At 46.6% G+C, this 15496-nt stretch overlaps 1 protein-coding gene and 1 long non-coding RNA gene across 2 annotated transcripts in view; one reads left to right on the plus strand and one right to left on the minus strand.

The window, feature by feature from the left end:
* The window catches only part of PLXNA4 (plexin A4), a 404602-nt gene that overhangs the window by 201665 nt on the left and 187441 nt on the right, over positions 1–15496 (minus strand). Inside the window, exon 4 of the mRNA XM_088531807.1 lies at positions 1164–1295. Within this exon, the coding sequence (XP_088387933.1) occupies positions 1164–1295 (132 nt within the window). The remainder of the gene's footprint in view (positions 1–1163; positions 1296–15496) is intronic.
* LOC148593183 (uncharacterized) overlaps positions 6236–15496 on the plus strand; it is a 266042-nt gene continuing 256781 nt past the window's right edge. The window contains exon 1 of the long non-coding RNA XR_015913772.1: positions 6236–6254. This is a non-coding gene — a long non-coding RNA (uncharacterized LOC148593183). The remainder of the gene's footprint in view (positions 6255–15496) is intronic.

A 15496-nucleotide genomic window follows, 5' to 3' on the forward strand; every position in this document is an offset into this window, starting at 1 on the left:
TTTCATGACCCAGGATGATAAAGCTGTCATCAAGATGGGAGAAGGGAGGGAACAGAGCAGGCCCTGTCCATACTGGAGACTGCTGTCAGCCACCACAGCACAAGGTTGGCAGATGGTGGGAGCAAAGCGATGAAGCGTAGGTGAGAGTTTGGTGCTAGGGCAATGCCGGGAGGATGTCCCTCTTTCCAGAAAGTGCTACTGAAATAAGTCTGCCCAAGCAAGGCAGATTCTCCAGGCAGGTCATCAAGGCAATGGGAAAACAAGTGGGTGTTTTATGTTTGGTGCTATTTACACGATCCAAGGGCTGGTAGGTGGTATTTTCTCAATGAGTCATTGAGCCTATACGTATGGGATGACTGTTTCAAGCCTGAACTGGCAGCTTCTAGCTGAACCTGCCAACACTCTACCACAGCCCTTCATTCATCCCTTTTATCTGAGGATCCTAAAGCTCTTCACAGCACATGTGAATCAATCAGTTTCAATGCTTCAAGTCCCTGTACGTCCACAAACTAATGGATTTCTTTATGCAAAGCTTCCACCTTCTCCTCCCACACAAAGCAGTAAAGTTTGTAAGCCCAAGAACTTGGCTGAATGTCAGCCAGACTTTCATGTGGAACACCCAGGTTGGTCCTCCCCTGAGATCTGGCTGCTAATATTTTCAACAATCAATAACACAACAGGAATTTCAGCCCATACGTAGCCTCTACCCTAGCAAGCAGTGTCCCACAGTCTAGATCACTGAGTCTGAGAGGTTTAAGCTTCTCCAAATACTCCAGTTGGAGTCAAATGATTCATCTTACCCACTCTATCCATATCTGTGGCAGATGCAGTCACAGTTTGGATGGGGGTGGAGAGCAATGTGGTTTGCAGCATATGCAGCAGCAGTTCCCTGTCACATAGCCAGCAGTACATGTACTGCATAAGGCAATACTGGAGGTGGTTTCTACCCTCTTAGTTCTCTGCTCTGGCTCCTCTGTAATCTGCATCGGAGTATAAACTTAATGGCATCTAAACACAAAAATCCATGAGATGGATCAGCCAAGCATAATCTTGTGGTAGTAGTTTGCTGCATTCTCTCTTGGAACATCAGATGCTATACTGATGCCCATATTACGATCAAGCTAAAAGTTCTCAAAGCATGACAGATTGGTGGAGTGTCTTACCTGCTTCTCAGACATGATGTACAGGTGTTCATGGTCCACTGAAAAGGCCATATCTCGTAATATGGGGCCAGAATCAACCACCTGCACAATTTCGTACTCCAGTGTGTTCTTAGTGGGGCCATCCACGCGAATCTGCAAAACAAAAGTAGGAAAAGATGGTGAGCATTTTTATTTTGTCCACAGAGAGTGTAGAATAATCACAGGAGAAATACATTGTGGTCCATGTCTTCTGGACATCGACCACTGTCATCATCAACTAAATTTGTTCCCTCCCTCTTTGCTTAAAGGCTAAAGCAGGTTAATGACTTCTGCTAGTGTCATCATCTCAAGGTAATCGTAGAAGAATGATCCAGAGTCTGCTCACTTTTCTTTAGCCCTACTGCAGTATTGCTAGTGTTGTCTGGACAAATCTACTGAGCTGAATGACTATGATGGCCCAAAGGGCAGAATTGAGACAATGATGAGCAAATGAGGAAAAAGGCACACAGGGGTTTGCAGGACTGACTCACTCAAATGCTGGTCACTATTATTATTTTTACTGCTAATATACCATGGGATAATGTGTTAGTGTAGAGGGTACTATACCACAAAACATATTTCTCCTGGTGATTACATATATCTGATATTGAAATCAGTCTTGAACAAATATGATACGATATAATTTCAGCCACTTCTCATAACAAGCTGTCACCCACGAGTGTCAGTAAAAGAACTATGTGAATGAACCAGCACTTAGTCCCAGTCACTTTCCTGACAGTGACACAGTGCTCAGAAGAAGACACATAAAACTCCACAGGTTTCTTTACTTGTCTAAACCCAATTTCTAGAAATTGGGGTAAAACTCAGAGGCAGGAGGTATAAAATCCCTTCCAGTAGTTTAATCACAATTCAGGATAATCTATGTTGGGAATAGATGGGAATGTTGGGTCCTTGTGTTGGTCCTACTGGGAGGGCTCTGTACTTCAGCAGACTACATGGCTATGTCTTCCACAGAGGTAAACACGATGCTTATCTCCCTTGAGAGAATCTTCTATCCTGCAGCAACTGAACACTTTAGTGCCCTTCCCTAGAAGAAGAAACTAAATTTTAGTGCTTGTGCTCCATATTCATGGTCTCCATATTTTCCCAAATGAAGTAGACCAAAGACTTCCAGTTCCTGCCTTGCACTCGCATAGTTTCATAGATGAGACAAAAGCATCCTTCCCACCCAAAGGAAACAACAAGACATGGAGAAATAATGGCACCAAGATTCATTCCCACTCTTTCCTGTCGTTTAGTCCATTAATTTATTCCTTCTGTATCAACCGCTCAGCCTAGAAACTCATATTGAATCAACCTCTCTTTTAGAATGTCAAAGGGAAAGCAAGAGATGCAAACAAGAGAGAATGACCACGGTCGTTAGTTTCTCATCTGCTGACGACAGCAGCATACTCAGAAATGTCCACCAGAGCTCCACTACTGCTCATTCCCTGCTAAATACATCCATTCCTCTTGTCCACTCTGACTGCCTAGGGGGAAAAGGCTCGACTGTGCAGATCCCTTTAGCTCATGGCAGTCTCTCTACTTAAAGTGGTAACTCACTCAGGAGGACAAGGACAGAGAGAGTGATGGGCTCAGAATGAGGCCTTTGCCTTAGGAGAATCAGGAGAAAGGAAGAAGATAAAAACATGACCCTGGCTGGGGCTTTGCCAGGACATCTCAAATTAGGTTGACAGGATATCGCAATTAGGCACCCAGGTTGGAACCTTCCATATTTCCCCATGGGGAATTTTCTGCACTGAATTCTTGCTGTTAGGGAACAATTGCTGATCCTGGTCTGCTGTTGGAGCTTTGTCTCCTTTGCCAGTCTCTTGCTTATCCCTGCTCTCTCTTTTGATCACTCTGCTAAACAAACCTTGTGTCTTAGTTGCTTTGACCTTGATTTTTCGACATCATCAGGGTCAGATCTACAGGCCTCTAGATAAGTAAGCAGCCAATTATCACCCCAGGCTCAGGCACTCTCCTCAGCTTTTGCCAGACCCCATTAGAGCAGGAGCTCAAAGATGGAAGAGGCAGGCTGCAGAAATAGCTGGCTGAGGTTAGCAAACCATGCAGGCAGGAGGCATAACCCCCAGGGATCTCCCCTATGTGTTTTGTGCAGGTAAAAGATTGCAGAGGTTTCACACTGGTAAAACAGAGATACTTGCAAGTGATTTAACAGCTATTGCTAACCTAATTGCCCGCAAAGTCATTATTTTGCAGAGAAGGAGGGAGGCAGGAGCAGTGCTTATTCCATTGCACATGTGTAAGTGCACACACATGCACTCCGGCACACACACACATACAACCGCAAGGGCAGAAACCTCTTTCTTGAAGGAGTTTAGAATAGAAAATTCAGAAAAAAAGACAGAAAGTCTGGCAGTTGTTCATCCACTGCGGCATGCACTGCATATACCATGCCAGGCCAGCATATGCAAAGAATTTGTCGCTTCTCACCATAACGTGCAGCCAGACACTTGGACCTCAACTGAGTCCATTCCATATCCTGCTTTAAACTCTGGCCTTCCTGTGTTTTGCTCCAGACAGGGAGCCCACAGGACCTCCACCTTTCCTGCACATCGGTCTCAGTTCTAAACACCAAGAAGCACAGCACTTTCTCTTAGAGCTAGTTTTATTCTGGCACCCAGGTGAACTTGATCATTTGGGTTTGCAAAAAATAAAAAAGTAAATAGATAAATAAATAAATAAAAACAGCTCATGAAGGGGAAATGAGAAGATTCAAGTGTGAAAGTGATCATCACTGAAATCCGAGACAAGATCAGAAAGCTCCCCAGGCTGTCGATTGCTGGCAACATGAAGCACACACCAGCAGTTTGAGCTGCATTTGCACTCCTTTAGCATCGGCTACCTGTGGGGCTAGGAGATAGTGAACTAAATGATGTTTTCCTCTGACCAAAACACAGTTATTCTTATATTTGGATGCTGTTGTTTGGCTGTGGGGTTAGAGCCAGACTGAAGGTCCAGCAGGGATTCCTCCTGGAATCTGCCACCCATGCAGTATGGGAGCAGGTAGAGAGGGCAGGAAGGGGCTGAGGTGCCTTCAGGATATCACACAGGTGTCCAAAATCCCAACCTATCACAGCCACCATTAATAGATGGGTGCAGTCATCCCCACAAAGACCCAAAGATCTACACATGACCACAGAGGTACCTATTCCAAGTGCCTAGACATCTTGTAGACCGATGAATGCTCTTGGGTCCATGGCAAACCCAGAATACTGCCCACCTCAGCTCATCCACCTTTCAACATGTTGTGTGACTCCCGTGGGGTCTGCTGTCATCACACACATGCCCAGGACCAGCACATGCTGCCTTTCTACCCAACACCCTGATAAACCTCGTGGTCCCACAGCCAGGACACATGTGCAAAGCATCCAGGAGCCCAGACCACCTCTCTCAGACCAGCATGGCCACTGCTGAAGACCTTTCCTTAATAACATGAATCCTGCTTCCCGGAGGGCTGTAGTCACTGGGCTTTGTTCTGCAAAGCTGGCTGCTATTAAAACATCAGCATGATGCTTCCCGAAGGTCAACTACCAAGGGACCTATTCTGGCAGCTGCTTGTTTGTTTGCCTGAACATTATCTAGGTCTGGCTGTTTATTTACATCCATTGAAGTATCAGACAATAAATATCCTTTCCCAGTAGCAAACAGATGCTTGCACTCAAATGTTCTGGCTAGTGCTTGCTTCAAAATGATCTCCTTAATGAGCAAACAACACTATTAATCTTTAAAGATACAGGCTGTGGCCTACTCTGAGCTCCCACCCTGGTCATGGTTAGCCTTACGGGCACCCTGGTGAGGAGCCCACAGATATGATAGATGAAAGAAGTTAAAAGATCCCTTCTATCATTTGACCAATGCTTGTCAGCATTATCTGGACCTCCCCAGCCGCCTTTGGGTCCACAGCAGGGTAATGATCAACTACAGTCAGCTGGGCAAACTGATGGCTGATGCCTCAGTGAGGCTTCTGAGCCTGAAAATGGGTTTAGAAGTTGATATCACATGTAGCGAGGCCACGATGAGCCCCTTCAAATCACATTTGTGACCTCAAAAGGGTCAGAAGGGTTAATCAAAAGCAGTGATGCTGGAGGAAGAAGTGGCACTAACAAGCACTTTGTCCATTTTTTATGAAGTGAAACTAGGGATGTGTCAAAAAAAAACAAACACATCCAAGCTCCCCAGAGCAACTCAGAGCCTTCCAGACTAGAGCACATGGTCCTGTCTGTGATCTGATAGCCTAATTCTGCTATTATGTTATTCTTCCACTAACCTGGAGAGGGATGGTGTCTTTTGGAAAGGCTCATTTCACAGAGGGGTAGGCTAGATGAGAAAGAGGTGATGTGACCTATGATGCCAATAGCAGAGCTGGAAAGTTCTCCCCACTCATAAGTCTACATCAGCAAGAAGCACGGTGCGATAGGGATTGGTTGTTAGGAGGGATACAGTTTGCGTTAAAAGCCAGCAACCACACTGCATGTGATTTGGGGGCTTTACTGCAGAACCCTCATGGCCTGTCCCATAAACTGAATCAGTGGTTGAAGCACATCAACATCTTCCAGCTTAGTTTTATCTTTCTAAAAATAAAGCTCAAAATTTTAGGACTATCCTCATGTGTAGATCACAGAAAATGATGCATGGACAACTATGACAGTCATTTCAAAAGCCAGATCCTTAGTCCAACACTGAGAACCTACCTAAACCACTAATGTAGACACACAAAGGATTCTTGCTACTACCTCATCATTTTTCTTTAGTCCCAACACCCTGGAGTGATCATTGGCAGCAAAACAACAAACCTTTTCGCTTTGCTAATTTGAACTTGACTGTTTCTTACTCTTCTAAAACCATCCCCACCTGCTCAAAATGTCATTGTAGGCCCCGTGGATTCAAAACTAAACCTGCCCACTAACTTCTCTGTATAAAGCATTTGAAATCCATCAGGCTTTCCTGACAGTGTCATCAGGAACCGAATCACAAGGGGGTGGCCAGATGGCCAGAAAGAGCCGGCACAAATCAGATGACAGTCATTACAAACAAATAAATGAATAAGTGAGCAGAAGAGTAGCTTAGTCAACCATGGCTCACTCAGAACACCCATCCTTCCTCATCGCTCTGCTTTGTGCAGCATCAGCAGGCCCATTAAACCCAATACAGTTTAAGGAAATTCATCATTCTTGGCCCAAGCGCTTCCAGGCCAGCGCTCCAGCAGGTCCCGCTCAGCTAGCATTAAAGGCTTATTTTGGCTATGAAATTGCCCCGTTTTCCCAGGGGAGATGATTAAAGGGCTGAAATCAAAATTGGAGGGGTGGATGTTAAAGGCAAGTCCCCTCAGGTCACAGAAGCAATCCTTCCAACTGGGTGCAAAGGAGGGGACACTGGCTGCAAAAGGAAGAGGAAAAGGTTGGATAGGGAAAAACAGACCTTGCAGGACATCTCTGTTCCTCCCTCATCCCAAGGCATCTCTCCTTTGTCTTTCCTGCCTCTCCTTCTCCCAGGTTTTCTCACTGAAATCGCCATCATTATTTCTCACTATTGGATTAAGGATCTGCAAACCTCATTTCCAGGAGATCCAAGCAGCCCCGGAGCCCAGCACATCAATCCAGACTGCACCGAGCAGTACCCAGCCACAGCCTTACGACTGCACAGGGGCCTCTAATACCTCATTGCTTTTCCAATATCAGTTCTTCCCCGTTTTATGAACCTAATGTTCCCCAACGGACACTAGGACTGCTGGCTGCTGGAGTGCCAAGGGAACAAAGACGTGCGGGAGACAGTGCATGATCTAGAGTCACGCTGTTACGATGATGATCTATTCCTGCTCTTCCTTTAATTTGGGTTACACAGCACAGCTCTATTGATCTTAGCAAAGAACTGGAAGGGACTACGGGTGACGCACTGTCTTCCTCCCACTTACCTCCACTTCAACAAGTGGTTTCCAGCCAAATAAACCATTCTAATTTATCTAACGCCTATTAACAGGAGATCAATTTCTAATAAGACATGGCATTTCAGTAGGCCCACCTACCTACCGATCCAGGAGACCTTTAGTACTAACTGAAAAAAAGCAAGTCGAGGGTGGAATGTCTCTTTCTTTGCCAGGGACTTGAGCAGATGGGCACTGGAGCAGAGATTTGCTGGACATGAATGATTTCCAGGACTGCAGTGAAGGATCAAGACTCCGTCTCATGCCTAATAGTTTGCCAGCAGCCAGCCACCTTCTCTCTACTCTTGCACAGCTCTTTTAAGATGCTGTTTGTGCAAATGATGTCATCCCATCCAAACACAGACCTCAGCATTTCCTCCAAGCACGTTCAGCCCTACTAACTAGCAGGATCCTGGCAAACTTGGTGTTTAGTCTTCTCAGTGCTCACCACCTCAGTGCTTTCCCAGGCCCAAATGCAATGGTGACAATCACTCTTACACCAGGGAAGAGGCAGATCTGCTCTGGAGAAGAGGGCTAATCCCAGTCTGTTGTTTCCAAGTCACCCTCAAAAGGTGCAGCTTTCACTGCAGGAAGACTCTGTTCTAAAACTCCCTCCCAAGCACACCGAGGTCTGTGTGACAGGTCACACAGTTAAATGCAGAGACGCAATGGTGAACCTGCAAAAATACCCCCGAGGGAAGCACCCACAGACACAGCACGATCTCTCTTCAGACCCTGCATGCATGCATACCCCTGAGAAGTATGGACATGTGCTCCACACAAGAGGAAGGACAGTAATGGGGGCTGGACCACGCACAAGAATCCTGGCTCACACCTCTTTTGCTCAGAGGATCCATATTTTATGTCAGTAAGCAAGACTCTTTTGCTACGGTTTTGCAACAGCAAAGGAGAATGGTTCCTGCTGCCCTTCTCCATGCACGCAATTGCCAGACCCTTTCTTTTCCAAGTAGCAAGCACTGGTTTTCAAGGAAACGGATTCCCTAGAATCCTGCTGGGTAATCCGTACCATCTGCAGGCCTTGCGCAGTAATCCTCCCTTGCATGCCCTCAGCCAGGCGCTGGCAGGGGACACGGGTGGCTGCACGGGCAGGACGGTGGGCTCTAATTCCCGCAAAGGAGTCACCCACTGACCTCGCGCGTAATTCATCCTGGCTGCAAAATTAGGTCAACCAGAGACTGACTGCTGGGTCTGAGATCTCTCTTGCGGCAGGAGCACAGTACATTAGAGCAAAGAAGGTTTCCTCCTGCTCCTGGAAAATCAGGGCATAGATGGGGCAGAATGTTTACAACCATCTGTTTTCATTTACAAAAGCAGAAAGCATACGATGATCTGTGACATGCTGGAATTAAACTTCTGCTTTGGGTCAGAGGGTCCTGGGAGGTAGGGGACAGAAAGAAGGTCTTAGTACAGATGTCCCCTTCATTTTTCAGTGCAGGCAACGTTACTGTGCCAAACCACTGTGGTTCCCCACTAGCTCTCTGTAGCAAAAAATACACCCAGTTACAGTGGATTTATGATCTAAATTGGGCATAAATAAAAGACCAGCCTTTCATTCTGGGCTTGGGCAGCACCTAACAAAGAAAGTTTATGACTGCTGCTCCTGAGTACTAGTTCCATAAAAATAATAATTACAGCATGAAGTGTGGCCATCTATGGCTGTACTTGGACTACAGCTATGGAACTGGGCATGGTGGGAAAGGGAAGGAGATGACCGGGTCCTTTCTTTCCCTGGTCGGGCAGAGCACATCAGGTGTCTGCAGCTTTCACGTGCACCAGCCCATTGACAGATGACATCATTTTTGAAAGTGTGGTTTACACACGTTCCCCTGGCGCTCCCTGATTGATAAATTAGACACTCAAGAACCACGTGCTAATCAATGCAAATCATTAGTTTGTAACAACACAAGGAAAGCTCGGCAGAGCTCATTTTTCAAGGTAATGGCCTGCCAAGTGATCAGTGTTCAGCAATAAGCCCTGCCAGGCAATCTATTAGCGGGATGTTGGCACTCACCTATGGCACGAGGCTTAGGCCTTTGCTCTCCAAGCCCATCCTGAGACAGGGCTTTTGCTGCTTGGCACTAAACGAAATAAAGTGGGAGACAGAGGCCTGAACCTGTCATTCCTCCTCCTTCCTCTGCACTGGGCCTCCCCTAACCCTGCAAACCTAAAATAAATGTAATTTTAGACAGGAATATCTTTTCACATATCTTTTCATAAGACTCCCAACTCTAACAGATCAAAGTGTAGATGAAAGTGATTTGGACTACGGACACTACAAGCAAGGCACAAATCTCTACTTGTTTTAGTATCAGAAATGCCCAGAAGGATGGAGAATGTCCAAATGAAACTCATTAGGTACAATATCAACCATCACTGGCCTTGAGCATGAGTCCTTACATGGGGCTGTCCGGAAGTTGAGACAGACGGAAATATAGGATGCTCGATCCGGAATACAAGTCCTTTACAAGAGTCTGTTCATGGGGCTGAGAGACCAGATTCCTCCCAGTGATGAGCTCATCCTGACATGCCAGGAATGCAGCCGGGAGCCCCACGGGGGAGTACAGAGCAGCCCCACAAAGGGGCCTTTGACAGCGGCCTGACCTCAGGGAAGGCAGACGGGTTGGGCTTTTGAAACACCCACGGTTCCTTCATGACATAGTGTTACTGGGGAGGAAGCCAGATGCCCTTTGGCAGCGGGAGGCATGCGGGGATGTGGGTACCCACAACGGCGAGAGCACACAGGGCGACATGCAGGCACAGTTCGGATGCCCGGATAGACATGGCATTTGTGGGAGCAACAAACACTCCCATTTGGAAATATCCAAGCAGACAAGGCATAGGAAAGGGGCATATACATGCACACCATGCACATGCACACTGATATGCGCAAGCTCTTCCCGCTCAGGCCCATCTACATGGACTGAGGATCTTGGATTCATAGGATGTTGGTCACTCACACACAAGCAACACAGGCATCCTGGCAAATGGACATCCTCCCTATGACAGGAAAAATGTTCTGAATACAGGTATTTATACAAGCCATGGTGGCACGGTGCCCTGTACGGCTCTAGGCATCAGTGAGGGCAATCATAGCCTGTCACATTCGAGCCTGGACAAACAGAAAGGATTTGCAATTTCACTTTACAGTACATCAGAGATGTGCCAAAGCTCCTGCTTTGCTGAGGATTTGGGCACTTTAACCGCTTTCTCTCCACCCACACACACAAATCATATCTCAGAGATTCTATCTGCAGTCAATAAAATCCCCTCCTCTTGCACTGGCATTTCTGTCTGGGGCTCATCCTAAAAAAGCACAGAGAGGATAGAGGGATGGGGTGATAGACCAGGACCAAGAGCATACAGAAACCTGGGGGCTGGAGGTCATTGCTCACTCCCTTGCTACAAAGAGGCCTTGAGCAGATGGATAGAGTGATCACTTGGGAACAAATCCTACCAGTGTTGTGGGGATTCCTTATCTCTGAGGCAAGGGGCAAAAAGGAACCTGAAAGACAAGCTCCCCAAGGAAATCAGCCAGCCCAGACTCTCTGTCCAGGTCTTTTTTGTTAGTTGACACCCCTGGAGCTAAGGTCAAGATAATGAGCTTCTACACATCGCTGGGTCCCAGCCCCACTGACAGGGCTATGCTCTGCAAAGGTTATAGTAATTCAGTTGCTGACTCTTTCAGCTCCTGGGCTCTTCAATGCCAAGGTGACCTATTAAGAACTTAATATCAGATAAAAAACATCCCTTCAAGCCTTTCAAACCTTCATAATCTATGTTTATCCACAGCCACACACACAAAAGAGAGAGAGGGGAAGAGCGAGAGCTTATCTTCCAATATTGCCTCAGATAAAAGGAAATACCATGTGGAAACAAAGCAACACATTTGCCCTTTCTCCCCTTTTTTTTTCATGCAAGTAGCCAGGAAACTGATCCTGAGCTGTAATAGCAGACCATGCCCGTTCTGCGCATCTCTCATTTGAACAATCCTTCATTAAAGGCTGGGTTCATCTACAAATCCACCAAAAGCTCCTCTACTATCATCTCTGATGTCTGACCTGGGGCGGTACCACTCCTCAGGTCAGCCCCAAAACAGACCCTGTTTCTCCCCAGCCAACCCAATGAGTAACATAGTTTCCCAAGGCCAGCCGTAGTTTTCCCAAAAAGCACAGCCCTCCATCTCAGTCTCAGGAAGGAACAGCCATTTCTCCTCAGCCTAGCTCAAGGACAGTTTCTCCTTCTCAGGACTTCCTTTCCTCTTCTGTTGAGTGATCCCTCCGTAGTGGCCAGAAGACATCTTCCATTTCTTTTTGCCACCCAAGACCAACCAACAAGCTTGTTGGTCCTCTCCAGTCAAAGCGACATATCACTTGGCTTGACTCAACTTCAGTGTACATCAACAAAGTACAAGTTGTGCCTATTCACTGCCTAAAAGGATGGAGCTTCTCAAACCTCCTGCAGAAAAGACCTCACCAAACACACTTCTTCCTCTTACCTCTTCCTCTTACTTAAGAGTCCTTACCTCTCCATCCCCTCAATCCTTCCTGAAAAGAGGACCATCAATCTTAGCATGAGGGAGCTTCCAAACAGTCTTAAACACACTACAGAGCAGCAACAATTGGCCTTATCAAGACTTCCCACTCTGGTATCCTCAAAACACTCAACCACCCATGGTGAGAGCTGCTGTTCTGCTCTCACAGACATGCAGCTAGTATGGGAGACTGAACTCTCATGCTGCCATCTCTTCATTCCTGTAGAGAAGAAAGAGATGGAAAAGAATAGCAGTAATCCAAGCTCTTCTCCATAGCGTGATTTCTAGATCATTCCCCAGGTCTGTGCACCTTCCCCTTCCCTTCCTGAGCCATGCAAGCCACGCAGGAACCATGTGAGTGCAAGGGGCTGCCTCCTAAGTAGGGAAAAACTTCAGCATCCCATGGGAATCTCTGGTGGCTCAAAGCAGGGAAGAGAGTAGCATGTGGGTTAAGAATTAAGCAGGTCTGTCTGTTTTGTAAATTAAATCTTACAGTTAGCAAATCTGCCACACATTTTGTCTGCTACTTTCTGCCTCTTTTCCCTCTTTGTTCGACTGCTTGCCCCGGGGCTTGCCAGCAGGAGCCAGACTCCTTGCTCCATACCTGGTAAACAGAAGAGGGCACAGGGGAGCTCAGCACTGGGGTGGGAGGATAAAGGACTCTAGGAGATGGGGACATGCAATGAAAGTGAGAAATGGTCCCAAGCCCGGACAGCAAAAACCTGCTCCAACGGTGTCTCAGCACCAGCCATACTGCACATGGGCTTCCCCTTCCCAAGGAATACATTTATTCCTGGCTGCTCTACAGGCCTGACTCATCTCTGTTTATAAGTCCATCTTCCAGCACATTAGGGAAGGATAAAACTATTAGCACCAGCAGACATCAGAGACTGCTCTAGACCATGAGCTTGCCCTTGGGGAAAGAAGGTTTCTGCTCTCCTGGCTTTAACTCCTATAAGTAGGGTACATACTATATGTGCTCTATGAGGCCAGAGGTTATGACAAGCAAACAAAAGCTCCAACACAGGATGTGGACATCCAGTCTGAGATGATTTAAGACCCGGTCATTTTAGGCAAAGGATATTCTTTACTACCTCACTATACACTTCACTACTTAAATGACTGTCCCTGGGGTGGGACTAAAGGGTACGCAGGAAAAGGACTTCACTGATACCACAGGCAGCAAAAGACACAGACACAGCAAGGGATCAAAACAAAGTCTGTATCGCTTGACAGCACCTCCATTATCTCCAGTAGCATGGGAGAATGTAGGTCGTAAGTATAACCGACATTTCAGAAGAGAGGCAGAACAGACTCCAGAGCAACTTCAGAAAAAGGCCTAGGGGCCAACTCCAAAGCAGTGAATTACATTTTAGAGCATTAAATATGGAGCAGTGGAGCAGTGAATGTCAACAGTCCTCCACGCCAAACAATGTCCTTGCACAGCCTCATACTCCAGTCTGCTGGCAATGCTGAATACACTCTGTTCTCCCACATCGTCTTGTTTGGCTGCAGGGTTAGAGCAAGAGACTTAGAAAAACCTCAGGTTTAAATTTTAGCTGAACTCTAGAATGATCATATGTCCTTAGAGATATCACCTACTCTCTCTATGGTTCAGTGTCCCCATTTTTCAGTGAGCTGTCGACGGAGTGGATGATTTTTAGTGTATGGTTTCTGGGGCTACAGGGGGGGAAACATGGAGGTTCCTGAGTTACAAAAGCAAAGACCCCCAAAACACCACCAAACAACAGTCATCATTTTACACCCTCAACTCGGAGAGGGGAAAAAGGCAGATTGTATGATCACACACCCATAGCTCTGTCAGCCCATTATCATGCCCCAAAATCATTGGTATTGCAGATCCTCATATGAAAAACCTGCTTAAGACAAGTATAGCAGACAAGTATAGCTCTGGTAGCATAAGAAAACACATTTCTCCAGACTCCTAATCTGAGGGATTCTTTTTACACCACTGAAAACTAGCCAAATGTGCATTGAAAGTCCAGGATTAAACCATCTAAAAATAATCCAATTTAATTTTAAAACAATTTCAGAGTAAGCACTTTTTTGAGGGAAGTAAATAGCTGCCAGCCAGGGTCACCAGTGGAAGGTCTCCGTGTACAAGCAGAGCCATAGTGGCGATGCAGATAAATGCAGTTCCTCCAATCCAAGCTCATCACAACTTCCGCAGAGCATTAGCCTAGGTCTATGGGAGCAAAGTCACCCACCTTGCAGATGAAATAGAGCCCTGTGTGTGCACTTAAAGGGATTAAGCTGCTGGGAACTGTCCTAAAGGAGATGTACAGCACAGAGGGCAAGGCATAGGACACAATCAGGAGAGAATTAAGAGAATCAGAAGGATTTACTTAGTGAGCACTGGCATGTTATTCCACTTGTACGGAGTCAAGGGGACTCGTGGGAGAGGAGAAATGCTGCTTGAACCATGCAGGTTGGTCCTGGCTGCTGAGCAGGGAATCAGATCCTGGACTGAGCTGCCAGGGAGTTTGGGTTTACTTCTCAAAGGAGACTGAATGGTTTCAAGAGTTAAAAAGTCTGTCCATGAAACAGTCAGATCCCATAGCACCAAACCTATCCAAATTCCTCCAGCCCAAAGGAACTGCAGGTAAAATGTGAAACTTTGAGAAACAGAGCAGAGTGCTTGCAAAGAGGGCCCAGAAGAACAATCTCTAGGGAAGGTGAGACTGACCCAGGGGTGATGAGGACCACAGCCCTCCAGAGATACCAGAGAAGAGCCAGTAACAGGTACTGCCTTTCCCACAGGACACAAGACTTTCACCAGCCTGCATATTATGCAAGTCACATCGGTGCCGCACATCTGCGTATCTACTTCTAAACCACCTATGGTGTGATGGACCAAGAAAATTTGTTCTGGTCTGAAGAGATCTCTCTTCCTGGCCTCTTTCATTTACTTTTGTGGTCAAACTAGTGCCAGAGCAATGCTCCCTGTGAGACAAAACAGTCAGTTTTCTTCTGACATAAGACTGAGAGGCTACTTACAGGTTTGAGACCGAAAAGTAGCCTCCCATAAGGAGGCACAGGAATCCTCCATTCTCTAAAGGCTTGGAGATCTGGGGCTTGCTTTTTATCTATGGAAGTTATTACATGTGTGCAAGTGACTCATACCTGGCCACATATCAGTGGATACTGAAATCGTCAGTGGAACAAGATGCATGTGTCGCTGAGGTGATCCCTAACAAAGTGGAGACAAAGCCAGCTGCTTAGTTAACAGAAATGAGGCAAGAGCATTGGACTGTTCATGGAGATGCTCACAGAACTGTCATCCCTGATGAGTCTGTGCCCCCTTGAGTGTGCAGGCAGGTTTCTTTCCCATTTCCTTCAACATGTCATATAAAGCAAGGAGTATGCAGCAAGCACAGTTGCCCCTTGGGAGATGAGAAGATCCCAGAGGAATAGTCTGGGCATCATCATCTTGTGCTTCACCTCTACCCCTCACCTACCTCCCATGGGCCTGGGAGAGACAGCAAAGAGTGTTGCTCAGAAGAACCAAGAGATCACTTTCCTCAGGGACCTCAAGGTAACCCGGGCAATGAAACTCTACCCAAAGCAGTTTTGACATCAGGTTGCGGCGCGAGACAAGACAAGGTCAGGAGTTCAGCATCAATACAACAAGTGCCAGTCATGACACAAAAGACTCACGGATCAGGTATACCAGCCGAGCGCTGCTTGGGAGGCAAGGAAGGGTATTGACATGCATAATTACTCCCACTTTCATCTGTGATTCTCTTCCCCTCGGTTCACACTGCTCCTCCAGCTCTGTCCTTGCATGGATTGCTT

Source organism: Tinamus guttatus, unplaced genomic scaffold (assembly GCF_059628265.1).
Source record: "Tinamus guttatus ecotype Peru unplaced genomic scaffold, ASM5962826v1 Tinamus_guttatus_pri_ptg000434l, whole genome shotgun sequence".
NCBI lineage: Eukaryota > Metazoa > Chordata > Aves > Tinamiformes > Tinamidae > Tinamus > Tinamus guttatus.